At 40.1% G+C, this 13,582-nt stretch overlaps 1 protein-coding gene across 1 annotated transcript in view; it reads right to left on the bottom strand.

The window, feature by feature from the left end:
• DMBT1 (deleted in malignant brain tumors 1) overlaps positions 1-13,582 on the bottom strand; it is a 181,104-nt gene that overhangs the window by 82,339 nt on the left and 85,183 nt on the right. The window contains 2 exon segments of the mRNA XM_078151612.1: positions 115-133; positions 3,068-3,442. Of these exon segments, the coding sequence (XP_078007738.1) occupies positions 115-133; positions 3,068-3,442 (394 nt within the window).

The raw sequence follows: 13,582 nt of genomic DNA on the forward strand, positions 1-13,582 counted from the left end.
ACCATAATATAAATGCCAACTATCATGATGATTATTTGGGGGAAAGCAGTATTTTGTTAATTTCTCTGGGCCTCACTTTTCTCCTGTGCAAATGTACTCTAAAATCCCATCTACCTCTAAGTCCTTTGGATACCTATGAGGAGAAAAACATCCCAGTGAATTAAGATCACACAATCCTGGACCACAAGCATCACTTATGCCAGTAGTAGTGGGTAACTTCCATTTTTGTTGTGCTTTAGGGTTTAAAAATCATGGGTCAACATTTATCAAATACCTTGTGGCTTGCAAAGCACTTCACACACCTTATCACATGTAAGCCTCATTCATACCAACCATATAAAGTAATGATTCCTTATTATGCCTGTTTACAGATGAAGTTGAGGCACAGAGCAAGATTAAGTACCTTCTTGATTTTCGAATAGTGTTAGAGGCATTGGAATCAAACCCACATTTCCCTAACTCCACTATTTTCATCCACTACACCTTCTAATTTCTTATCAACAGCTTTATTAGGACAACAGTGTAAGTTATACTCCCATTTCACACATAAAGAAATTGCTGCCTAAAGAAATAAATTAACTTCTAAGGGCCATTCTGCTCCAAAGAGCTAGTAGTTAATATCTGTTCTTGCTGACTCCAAGACCAGTGTTCTGAAAGTCTCCTTCCCATGTGTGTTATGGATATCTCCCAGGATTGCATAGAGATCACAGACCCCATCACCACTATTACCAATGGTAATCAAACCTAAAGCAAGCCACTAGCCTGTTGGTCACATTTCGATATCATCTTATTTATAACATATTTCTTAAAATATCAAAACTGTCAATGTAGGCAAAAATGAAAAGGACATAGAGTAGAATTTTACAGAAAGGATGATACTAAAGCAAGTTTTAAAATATATTGCCGTAAACATTATACAATAATTGTGCATATTACATGCAAATATGATCACACCAAAATGGTAGGGGTACAGCTCCAAGGCTCAAAATTAAAGAAGACTTTTTTTGTAATACTGATATTTTAAGAGCTGAGAAAATAGGAACAGCAGGTAGAATCTAGAGTATCTGTGAAATGATGTTATTTTTTTCTCTCTCCCCTCTCCCACTCAAGTCCTGCATCCAGAAAAGCAAAAGATACTGTAGTACAATTTGAGCCCTAAAAGCTGAGATGATAATATCAAATGCTCCTACCCAGTAGTAACTAGAGCCTTGGTCACAAAGGGTCATGCATTCACTTCCCTAAGGCCAGGACTTTAAAAAAATGAAGCCTATATTTAATCTGCCATAGTCCCAAAATATATGGGGAAAAAAAAACAGTTTAAAGATTGAAATAGACAAAATCTTGGGCCTGGGGATACATGCAAGCTTGGACCAGAAAGCTCATATTTCTGAGGACTGATTGAGAGCAGTTAACTCCTCTTAGTTGAGGGATTTTTAATTTTTTTTTCATTTCTTGAACCCCTTTGGCAGTCTAGGTGGTACAGATAAAGCCTTAGACCTGGAGTCATGAAGACCTGCATTCAAATCCAGATTCAAACATTTACTGGATATGTGACTTTGGGCAATTCATGTAACCTCTGTCTGCCTCAGTTTCCTCCTCTGTAAAATGAGGGTAATAATAGCAGGATTGTTGTGAGAATCAAATGGATAACATCTGTAAAGCACTTCATAAAAATCCTTAAAGCACTAAATAAATACTAGCTATTATTATTATCAATATTACTATCAGAATGATGTGCAAATGCATAAAATATATAGGATTACAAAGGAAATCAGTTTTATTAAAATACAGATACCAAAAATTTTTTAAAGTTTGCAGACTCTAGATTAAGAACCCCTTTCTAGAGGATAGAGCTTTCTCTAAGTAAGTTTATATACAAGGGACATAATAAAAATTTGTTATCAATAGCTGAAACAGTAAAAGGGTCATTAAATACAGAATCATAGGTCACACAAATACAATATGAAATTTCAAAACTTAATAAACAGGTTGTTCCCATATTCCATAAATTACCATAAGTTCCCACAAATTGTTCCCATATAATACATTAATAGTAGCATTTGTCTATATGTCATTTTCTAAAAATCAAAATTAAACTTTTATAATCGAAATTGACATAGATCATGGAACAATGGAGACTGAGGTGTCCTCCCAGTCAGGAGCACCTGGGTTCAAGTCCTGTACCTGACACATATTGGCTGTGTGACCTTGAACAAGTTATGACCCATCTGTGCCCCAGGCAACTCCCCAAGACTGTATAGAAATTGACTTGCCTTGGTAGAACAAGATGCTTCTGTAAATTCTCTCTACCAATAAAATCACATCTAGGCCCTATCCTGCCGTGAAAATAAAAATTAAACAGAAAACGGAACTCTTTTTAGCTTTGTAGCTAGCATTTTAAAAATTAAAAGTAGCAAAAGTAAAACTCAAGAAAAAATGAGTACTGCCACTAACAAGAAGCCAGGAAATCAGTCTTGTCATTGTCAGGAGGAGGGCTAAATATTGAACCTTGCTTGGTGCATGACTTCAAGATCTTGGCATATTCTGAGTTCATCAGCTAGAAATCACTGCAAGCTTATGAGCTTCTGAAGGCAGTGCTAGGGAAGAAGACCTCATCATATTCACTGAGGAAGCCATGATTCCAATGAACAAAATCAGACTGATCAGGCTTTGTATGAAAATCTCTAGAGGCTGCTATAAGAGAGACAAGGTAAAAGGAAGCATATAGAGAGTCCTCTTGGTGAAGCAAGAATTTCACTGAATCAGCCTCTTCAGGAAATGCTGCCCATGAAAAGAGAAGAAACTATTTGCAGAGAGATACTTCCTAAGTGGGACAGCTAGTTGGTATAGTGGCCTGGAGTTAGGAAGACTCATCTTCCCAAGTTCAAATCCAGCCTCAAACACTTACTAGCAATGTGACCCTGGGCAAGTCACTTAACCTTATTTGCCTCAGTTTCCTCATCTATGAAATGAGCTAGGGAAGGAAATGGCAAACCACTCTTTGCCAAGAAAATCCCAAATGGGGTTGTGAAGAGTCAGACACGCCTAAAATGACTGAACAACAAACACTGCCTGAGTGAGAGCAAATAACTCCAGCATCTTCTCTGTGGCCACATTCATGGGCATAGAACCCATGGTGAGGGCAATTGGACAGGTAGGACTCTGCCCCAGAGCAATTCACTTCATCCAGGAGAATGTTTCCAGAGCCTTGACCAAATCGGGCACCTCCTGGGGCTCACACTGCATAGCCACAATTAAGCTGCCTGCAGACAACACTGGCATCTCTTGTGTCCCAGCCATCATCACAGACAGTACCCCAGTATCCTTGGTAAAGAACCTCAATTCGACAGTGACACCTGTCCCCTCCATTGACTAGTCTCAGAGGCAGACCTGCATTGGACACAGATGGGAAGGAAACCAACTCAGCTTCAACTTGTTTCAACTGAATTTCAAAGGGATAATATTTTAGACTTGTACACAAGTCAGAATGGTCAGGGACCCAAGAGGAAGGACTCCTCATAAGTTAGAACTTATGAATAAGAGGTCACTATTTCTGTATTGCTCCCTAAAGTTCTTGTGTATGCACCAACCAATCTTTTCCTTTGGTGTTCCACTCAGGAGTTCTTCCCACAATCAAATCTGATTGAATAAGAAGAGCCTACGTTCTCAGGGGCTCTTACATTTCATAAAGCATTTTCCTTGGGGCAACCCTCTCAGTTAAGAAGTAAAGAACTAGTATCCCCATTTTAAAGATCAGGAAACTGAGATAGAGAGGTGGAAATGACTTGCCCAGGGTCCGAAAACTAGTAATTCTGAGCTTAAACCTATGGCCTTAGACCATAAGTCCTGGGCTTTTTACACAATATTCAGGTTTGAGTCCTATGATTACAGGGAAAGATAAAATGGGTCAAAGGGTGATAAAGCTTCAGTCTCCTCTGTAAAATAAGTGAGACTTGAGGAGGTGGAGCCAAAATGGCAGCATGAAAGCAGTGACTTACTTGAACTCTCCCCCAAATCCCTCCAAATACCCGTAAAAAAATGGCACTAAACAACTTCTAAAGCAGCAGAACCCACAAAAAGACAGAGTGAAACAAATTTCCAGCCCAAGACAGCCTGGATGGTTGATCAGAAAGGCATATCGCGCCGTGCAGGTAGAGGAGTTCAGTTCATTGTGGGCGCACAGGCTGCAGTGAACCCGGAGCAGGACTCAGAAGAATGAATCACAGACAGCTGTGGCAGTTTCCAGACTCCTTAATGCACTAACGCCCAGACAACTTAGAAGGTCAGTGTGAAAAATCTGTTTCTGTGGTGCTGAGATAGGAGGTAGGTCAGAGCTCCAGAGCGCAGAGCGTGGGTGCTGGGGCAGTGGCTGCATTCTCAGCTCCCGGCCCACAGACTGAGGGGGAATCAAGTGGCTGATCAGAGGGGGACTGCAGGGATCTCTTTGCTGGTGCTGAGGTAGGAATCTTTTGCTTTGCCCATGCTTGGATCTGGGTCACGGTTCTGGGTGGCGGCCCTGGGGTGAGGAGGAGTGCTGGCACGGTACAGCTTGTAGTGGCAGTGAAGAGAAAACCCTCCTCACAATTCCAAGAGAGAAAAGACTGCTTGTGGCCAGTCACTCAAAGACCAGAGCACAGGGCAGGAAAAGAGTAAACACCTCAACCCTTATCATATCACATTGGAAGAACTGAAAATTGACAGGTCCCTACAAGTATCTCTGAAAACAGCTATACAAACCCCCGAAGCTTGGGACAGTACATTGTCCACAATGGAAGCAGACTCTTACCTTAACAAAGAGTTTAAAACTGAAGTAGTTGGCTGGGATCATGAGCAAACCTCGCAAAAAGAGTCAGACTATATTATCTTACTTTGGTGAAAAAGAAGATCAAAATATACAACCAGAAGAAGACAACAAAGTCAAAGCTCCCACATCCAAAACCTCCAAGAAAAATATGAATCAGTCCCAGGCCTTGGAAGAGTTCAAAAGGGATTTTGAGAAGCAAGTAAGAGAAGTAGAGGAAAAACTGGGAAGAGAAATGAGAGTGATGCAAGAAAATCATGAAAAACAAGTCAACAGCTTGCTAAAGGAGACCCAAAAAAATACTGAAGAAAATAACACCTTAAAAAACAGCCTAACCCAAATGGCAAAAGAGGTCCAAAAAGCCAATGAGGAGAAGAATGCCCTAAAAAGAAAAATTGGCCAAATGGAAAAGGAAGTCCAAAAGATTACTGAAGAAAATACTTCCTTAAAAATTGGAATAGAGCAATTGGAAGCTAGTGACTTTATGAGAAATCAAGACACTGTAAAACAAATCCAAAAGAATGAAAAATTAGAAAACAATGTGAAATATCTCATTGGAAAAACAACTGACTGGAAAATAGATCCAGGAGAGAAAATTTAAAAATATTGGAGTATCTGAAAGCCATGATCAAAAAAGAGAGCCTAGACATCATATTTCAAGAAATTATTTTAGAACCAGAGGGCAAAACAGAAATTGAAAGAATCCACTGATCTCCTCCTGAAAGAGATGCTCAAAGGAAAAATTTAAAAATTATTGGACTATCTGAAAGCCATGATCAAAAAAAGAGCCTAGACATCATCTTTCAAGAAATTATCAAGGAAAACTGCCCTGATATATTAGAACCACAGGGCAAAATAGAAATTGAAAGAATCCACAGATCTCCTCCTGAAAGAGATCCCCAAAGGAAAACTCCTAGGAATATTGTAGCCAAAGTCCAGAGTTCCCAGGTCAAGGAGAAAATATTACAAGCTGCCAGAAAGAAACAATTTCAGTATGGTAGAAACACAATCAGGATAACACAAGATTTAGCAGCTTCTACATTAAAGGACCGCAGGGCATGGAATATAATATTCCAGAGGGCAAAGGAGATAGGATTACAACCAAGAATCACCTACCCAGCAAAACTGAGTATAATGCTTCGGGGGGAAAAAAAGTCATTCAGTGAAATAGAGGACTTTCAAGCATTTTTGATGAAAAGACCAGAGCTGAATAGAAAATTTGACTTTCAAATACAAGACTCAAGTAGAACATAAAGAGGTAAACAGGAAAGAGAAATCATAAGAGACTTATTAAGGTTGAACTGTTTACATTCCTGCATGGAAAGATGATATTTATAACTCATGAGACCTTTGTCAGTATTCGGGTAGTAGGGGGGGAAAAATTATATGTATGGTTAGACAGATAGATAAATAGATAGATAGATAGATAGATAGATAGATAGATAGATAGATAGATAGGTAGATAGATGGATAGATAGATACAGGGCACAGGGTGAGTTGAAGATTAAGGGGTCATATCTGGAGAATAAAATTAAGGGATGAGAGAGGATTATACTAGGAGAAGGAGATAGGGAGAGGTAGAATGGGGTACATTATCTCGCAGAAAACAGACAAGAAGAGGTTCTTACGGTGGAAGAGAAACAGGGGAAGGTGAGAGGAAATGAGGGAATCTTATTCTCATAGGATTTGGCTTAAGAAGGGAATAATATACACTCTCAATTGGGTATGGAAATCTGTCTTACCCTACAGGAAAATATAGGAGGAAGGGGACAAGAGAGCAGGGGGATGATAGAGAGAAGGGCAGATTGGGAAAGGGGTAATCAGAAGGAAGTACTTCTGAGGAGGGACAGGGTCAAAAGAAAGAATAGAATAGATGGGGAGGCAAGATAGGATTAAGGGAAATAGAGTTAATTTTTCACATGTCTACTATGGAAGTGTTTTGCATAACTGCATACGTATAGCCTGTATTGAGTTGCTTGCCTTTTCAATGAGGATGGGTGGGGTGGGAGGAAGGGAGAAAGTTTGGAACCTAGAGTTTTAGAAACACATGTTTAAAAAAAAAATGTTTCCACATGCAGCTGAGAAATAAGAAATACAGGAAATGAGGTACAGAAATCTATCCTGCCCTGCAGGAAAAGTGGAAGGGGAAGGGGAAAAGAGAAGTGGGGGGAGAGATAGAAGGGAGGGAAGACTGGGGGAAGTGGTATTCAGAATGCATGCCATCTTGGGGTGGGGGGAGGGGAAAGATGGGGTGAAAATTTGGAATTCAAAATCTTGTGGAAGTAAATGTTGAAAACTAAAAATAAATTTATACAGAAAAAAAATTTTTAATTTAAAAAAATTTTAAAAATTTAAAAATTTAAAAATAAAATAAGTGAGACTTTGGAGGAAGGTAGAGTCTTCTTCCTAACTAAAAGTAATAATCCCATGTGATATCTCAGAAAGAATCAATTGTATGTGGAAAAATTTTTGACTAATTCTGGGCTACACAAAGAAACCACTTTAGGTGGAAACAGGTATGGCCTGAGGCTGCTGAGAAAACCTACCCCTGGACAGGTGAAACACTAGATCTGTCAATTTGGTTAGTAAAGAGACATGGATGTGCATCTCAGAAAGTGAATTGTGTAGCTGGAAAAGTTATTTCTGAAAGGAAACAGAGAAAGACAGGGTGATAGAAACACAGACAAAGAGATAGACAGAAAAGAAAAAATAAATAAATTAGTTCTCCTCTAGGGACTTTTCATCAAATTAAGATGTTCCCTCCATGACGTGGCTAACTTTGCTGTCTCCTTTGCCACATCAGCATATGTGCCTCTGGAAATAGATGGGTCCAGCCAATGAGGAATCTGAGAGGACAGGTCTCTCTGCAAGGAGATCCATTCTAAATTTCAACTACAGTCAGAATGATGGACAATTATCCTATAGGGACCTCTAGAGAAGAACACAGACAGAACTACTTGATGAGGAATGGAGTTTAGGACTCACAATTAGATATTGGAGTATCTGCTGTTTTTACAAAGCTAAATGTTTCAGCTGTTCATGAAAACAATAATAGAGAACAAATTCAACTAGTTCCATTTCCTGACCTCTAATTAGCCAAGAAATCTCTACCAACCTAAAAATAAAGATTTTTTGAAAAGTTGTGAGTTTAGTGAATTTTGATCAGTTAAAATTCTGTTTTGAATGTCCTAAGAGAGTTGCTTAATTATATTTCTCTTTTATTAATTTATCTTAATTTATCAACAATCACTTCCATAAGCTTTTGAGTTTTAAATTTTTCTCCCCTTCCCTCCCTACCTCCCTCCCCAAGACAGTGCACAATCTAATATAGGCTATACATATACATTTCTATTAAACATATTTTCACATTAGTGATGTTGTAAGTAAGAATCAGAACTACTAGCAGGAACCACCAGAAACAGGAAACAAAACACAACAGAAGAAAAAAATAACAAATAGTATGCATTGATTTGGTTTGATATGCATTCAAACTCCATAATTCTTTCTTCGGATGTAGATAGCATTTTCCATCATGAGGCTTTTGGAGATGTCTTAGATCCTTGTGTTGCTGAGAGGGGTTAAGTCTATCAAAGTCGGTCATCACTCAATGTGGCTGTTACTGTGTACAGCATTCTCCTGTTTCCGCTCACTTCACTCAGCGTCAAATCATACAAGTCTTTCCAGGTTTATCTGAAGTCTGCCTGTTCATCATTTCTTGTAGCACAATAGTATTCCATTACATTCATATATCACATTCACAATGATGATTACTATCTGTGTCTTTCTCTCCATCCTTCCTCCCCCCCCGTTTATGCTTTTCTTTCTCCTTTCTCCTTTTTCCTCCTCACAAATGTTTTGCTTTTGACCACTGCCTCCCTCCGTCCCACCTCCCTTCTATTAGCCCCCTCCCTTTTCTTTTTTTTTAAACATATGTTTTTAAAACTTTAGGTTTCAAATTTTCTCCCTTCCTCCCTCCCCATCCACCCTCATTGAAAAGGCAAGCAACTCAGTATAAGTTATATATGTGCAGTTATGCAAAATACTTCCATAGTAGACATGTTGTGAAAAACTAACTCTATTTCCCTTAATCCTATCTGCCTCCCATTATTCTATTCTTTCTTTTGACCCTGTCCCTCTCAGAAGTATTCTTCTGATTACCCCTTTCCCAATCTGCCCTCCTCTCTATCATCCCCCTGCTCTCTTGTCCCCTTCTCCTCCTATTTTCCTGTAGGGTAAGACAGATTTCCATACCCAATTGAATGTGTATGTTATTCCCTCCTTAAGCCAAATCCTATGAGAATAAGATTCACTCATTCCCTCTCACCTTCCCCCGTTTCCCCTCCACTGTAAGAGACTTTTCTTTTCTGTTTTTTTTTGTGAGATAATTTACCCCATTCTACCTCTCCCTTTCTTCTTCTCTGAGTATCATCCTCTCTCATCCCTTAATTTTATTCCCCAGATATGACCCCTTAATCTTCAACTCACCCTGTGCCCTTTGTCTATCTATCTACATATACATACATATAATTTTTTTCCTCCAACTACCCTAAAACTGACAAAGGTCTCATGAGTTATAAATATCATATTTCCATGCAGGAATGTAAACAGTTCAACTTAATAAGTCTCTTATGATTTCTCTTTCCTGTTTACCTCTTCATGTTCCACTTGAGTCCTGTATTTGAAAGTCAAATTTTCTATTCAGCTCTGGTCTTTTCATCAAGAATGCTTGAAAGTCCTCTATTTCACTGAATGACCATTTTTCCCCTGAAGGATTCTACTCAGTTTTGCTGGGTAGGTGATTCTTGGTTGTAATCCTATCTCCTTTGCCCTCCGGAATATTATATTCCATGCCCTGTGGTCCTTTAATGTAGAAGCTGCTAAATCTTGTGTTATCCTGATTGTGTTTCCACAGTACTTGAATGTTTCCTTCTGGCAGCTTGTAATATTTTCTCCTTGACCTGGGAACTCTGGAATTTGGCTACAATATTCCTAGGAGTTTTCCTTTGGGGATCTCTTTCAGGAGGAGATCTGTGGATTCTTTCAATTTCTATTTTGCCCTGGTTCTAATATATCAGGCAGGGCAGTTTTCCTTGATAATTTCTTGAAAGATGATGTCTAGGCTCTTTTTTTGATCATGGCTTTCAGATAGTCCAATAATTTTTAAATTCTCTCTCCTGGATCTATTTTCCAGGTCAGTTGTTTTTCCAATGAGATATTTCACATTGTTTTCTAATTTTTCATTCTTTTGGATTTGTTACTGTGTCTTGATTTCTCATAAAGTCACTATCTTCCAATTGCTCTATTCTAATTTTTAAGGAAGTATTTTCTTCAGTAAGCTTTTGGACTTCCTTTTCCATTTGGCCAATTTTGCTTTTTAGGGCATTTTCCTCCTCATTGGCTTTTTGGACCTCTTTTGCCATTTGGGTTAGGCTATTTTTTAAGGTGTTATTTTCTTCAGTATTTTTTTGGGTCTCCTTTAGCAAGCTGTTGACTTGTTTTTTGTGATTTTCTTGCATCACTCTCATTTCTCTTCCCAGTTTTTCCTCTACTTCTCTTACTTGCTTCTCAAAATCCCTTTTGAGCTCTTCCAAGGCCTGGGACTGATTCATATTTTTCTTGGAGGCTTTGGATGTAGGAGCTTTGACTTTGTTGCCTTCTTCTGGTTGTATATTTTGATCTTCTTTTTCACCAAAGTAAGATTCTATGGTCTGACTTTTTTGCGCTGCTTGCTCATGATCCCAGCCAATTACTTGAGTTTTAAACTCTTTGTTAAGGTAAGAGTCTGCTTCCAATGTGGGGAATGTTCTGTCCGAAGCTTTGGGGGTTTGTATAGCTGTTTTCAGAGATACTTGTAGGGACCTGTCAATTTTCATTTCTTCCGAGGTGGTATGATTAGGGTCAAGGTGTTTACTTTTTTCCTGGCCTTTGCTCTGGTCTATCAATGACCACAAATATTCCTTTCTGTCCTGTAACTGTGAGGAAGGGTTCCTCTCCACCGCCACTACAAGCTCCACCACGCCGGCGCTCCTCTTCACCCCAGGACTGCCACCCAGCACTTTGACCCGGATCCAAGCAAGAGATTCCTGCCTCAGCACTGGCAAAGAGATCCCTACAATCCCACTCTCATCAGCCACTGGATTCCGCCCAGTCTGTGGGCCGGAAGCTCAGGAGGCCGCTGCCCCCCAGGGCCATGCTCTCGGGGAACTGGATCTGAGACCCCGCAGCACCTCAGAAACAGCCTTTTCCCACTGACCTTCTAAGTTGTCTTTGGCACTTGTGGATTGAGGAGTCTGGAAACTGCCACAGCTGCCCGCGATTCTGTCTCTGAGGACTGCTCCAGGTTCGCTGTGTGGCCTGTGTTCCCACGCCGTTCTCTGCTCCTCTTCCAGCCCAGCGAGATATACCTTTCTGATCAATCTTCCAGGTTGTCTTGGGCTGGAAATTTGTTTCACTCTGTCTTTTTGTGGGTTCTGCTGCTTTAGAATTTGTTTAGAGCCATTATTTATGGGTATTTGCAGGGGTTTGGGGGAGAGCTCAAGCAAGTCACTGCTTTCACTCCGCCATCTTCTCCTCCCTGTTCTTTCCCCTTTTCCCTCCTACTGCCTATAGGGCAAGTTAGGTTTCTATACCTAACTGATTATGTTATTCCCTTTTTGAGCCAAATCTGATGAGAGTAAGGTTCAAACAGTGCTCATCTCCCTCCCTTCTTTACCTCTGCTGTAATAGGTTTTTCTGCCTTTTCCTGTGATGTAACTTACCCTTGTCTGTCTCCTCCTTTCTTTTCCTCTCAGATATTTTCTAAGTTAGATCAGATTAATTCACTTACTTGGATCCATTTAACCCACTTGATTTGATTTTTTTCATCTTTACATCAAAGTCAATTTATACCCACCTCCTTTACGTATACCCTTTTAATGTGGTATAATAACAATACAGTTCTCAAGAGTTACAAGTGTCATCTTCCCTTGTAGGGATGTAAACAGTTTGCCCTTATTAATAACATGTTGTTTCTTTCTGTCCCGTTTACCTTTTCATGTCTCTCTTGAGTCTTATATTTGAAGATCAGATGTTCTATTGAGCTCTGGTCTTTTGATCAGGAGGTATGGAAGTCCCCTATTTCATTGAATATCTATCTCCTCTCCTGAAAGATCACACTCATTTTAGTTGGGTAGTTGAGCCTTGGTTGTAATCCAAGCTCCTTTGCCTTATGGAACATCATATTCCATGCCCTACAGTATTTTAATTTAGAAGCTGCAAGGTCCTGTATAATCCTGACTGTGGTTCCATGATATTTAAGTTGTTTTTTTCTGGCTGCTTGCAGTATTTTCTCTTTGACCTGGTAATTTTGGAATTTGGCAACTATATCCTTTGGTGTTTTCAATTGGGATCTCTTTCAGGAGGTGATCGGTGGATTCTTTCTATGGCTATTTTACCTTCAGGTTTTAGGACCTCAGGGCAGCTTTCCTTTATGATTTCCTGAAAGATGCTGTCCTGGCTCTTTTTTTCACCGTGATTTTCAGGTAGACCAATAATTTTTAAATTGTCTCTCCTGCATCTATTTTCCAGGTCAGTTGTTTTACCAATGAGGTATTTTACGTTTTCATCTATTTTTTCGTTCTTTTATTTTTGATTGACTTATTCTTGCTCTCTCATAGAGTCATTAGCTTCCACTTGCTCAATTTTAATTTTTACCAAATTGTTTTCTTCTTTAGATTTTGTATCTCCTTCCCCATTTGGCCAATTTTCATTTTTTAGGGACTTGCTTTCTTCAGTGTACTTTCCAGTTGGCCAACTGTGTTTTTTAAAGACTTGTTTTCTACAGCTAATTCTCCAAGCTATTGACTCTGTCTTGCGTACCTCTCATTTCTTTTCTCATTTTTTCTTCAACCTCTCTCATGATTTTTTAAATCCTTCTTGAGCTCATCTAAGAGGGCTTTTGGGGCTTCAGACCAATTCATATTCCCTTTTGAGGTTCCAGATGTGGGTTTGTTGACAATGTTGTCGTCTTCAGAATTTCTGCCTTGATCTTCTTTCTTCCCATAATAAGATTCTATCTTACGTTTCTTTTTGCTCATGGTGTTTGCTTATTTCCTGGCCTTTAAAGAGATTGGGCTCTCCTGCTGGGGAGCAGAGGGAACTGACCCAAGCTTCTTGTGTTGGGAGCCTAGCACCTGGTCGCTGGCTTTGTGTGCTGGGGCCTCCACTGTTGGCAGGTGGAGGCTGTAGGATTCTGGCAGCTTACCTGGTGCTGGGCTGGAAACAGCAAAACTGGAACTAGAATTGGGTAGGGTGGCTCCTGGAGATTTCCTACTCACCCAGGCCTTTCCTTCCTTTTGCTTTCTTCAGCTCTTTTCAGTTGGATGCTGTAGGGTGTTTATCCACCTGGGGCCCCTTGGAGCACTGCTTCCCTTAGTTTTGCTGAGGCACTAGGGAGCCAGTTGCTGTAGAATGCCAAGGCACCTGGTGGTTTTCTGAGCTGGTTTCCACCAGTTCCTCCACCCTCACTGAGGTACTCGGAGATCTAGGTGTTGGTAGTTGCCTGCTCCTCCACCTGGGCTTTAGGATCTCTTCCTAGTATGCTAAGGTGGGGCTTTCTACTAGCTTGCTGGGATGCCTCCCATTCTGTACTGCTCCCCTTCCCCCCAAGGTAAGCAGGTCCTTTCCAGTTAATTCCTCAAGCTACCTGAGCTACTGGACTGTTATACCCCATCTTTCTTCTGGTTCAGCTGTTCCAGGGTTTTTCCTGGGGTGATATTTTCTGGGCTTTGAGGGGGTCAATAG

Source organism: Phascolarctos cinereus, unplaced genomic scaffold, assembly GCF_003287225.1.
Source record: "Phascolarctos cinereus isolate Bilbo 61053 unplaced genomic scaffold, phaCin_HiC Scaffold_3;HRSCAF=262, whole genome shotgun sequence".
NCBI lineage: Eukaryota > Metazoa > Chordata > Mammalia > Diprotodontia > Phascolarctidae > Phascolarctos > Phascolarctos cinereus.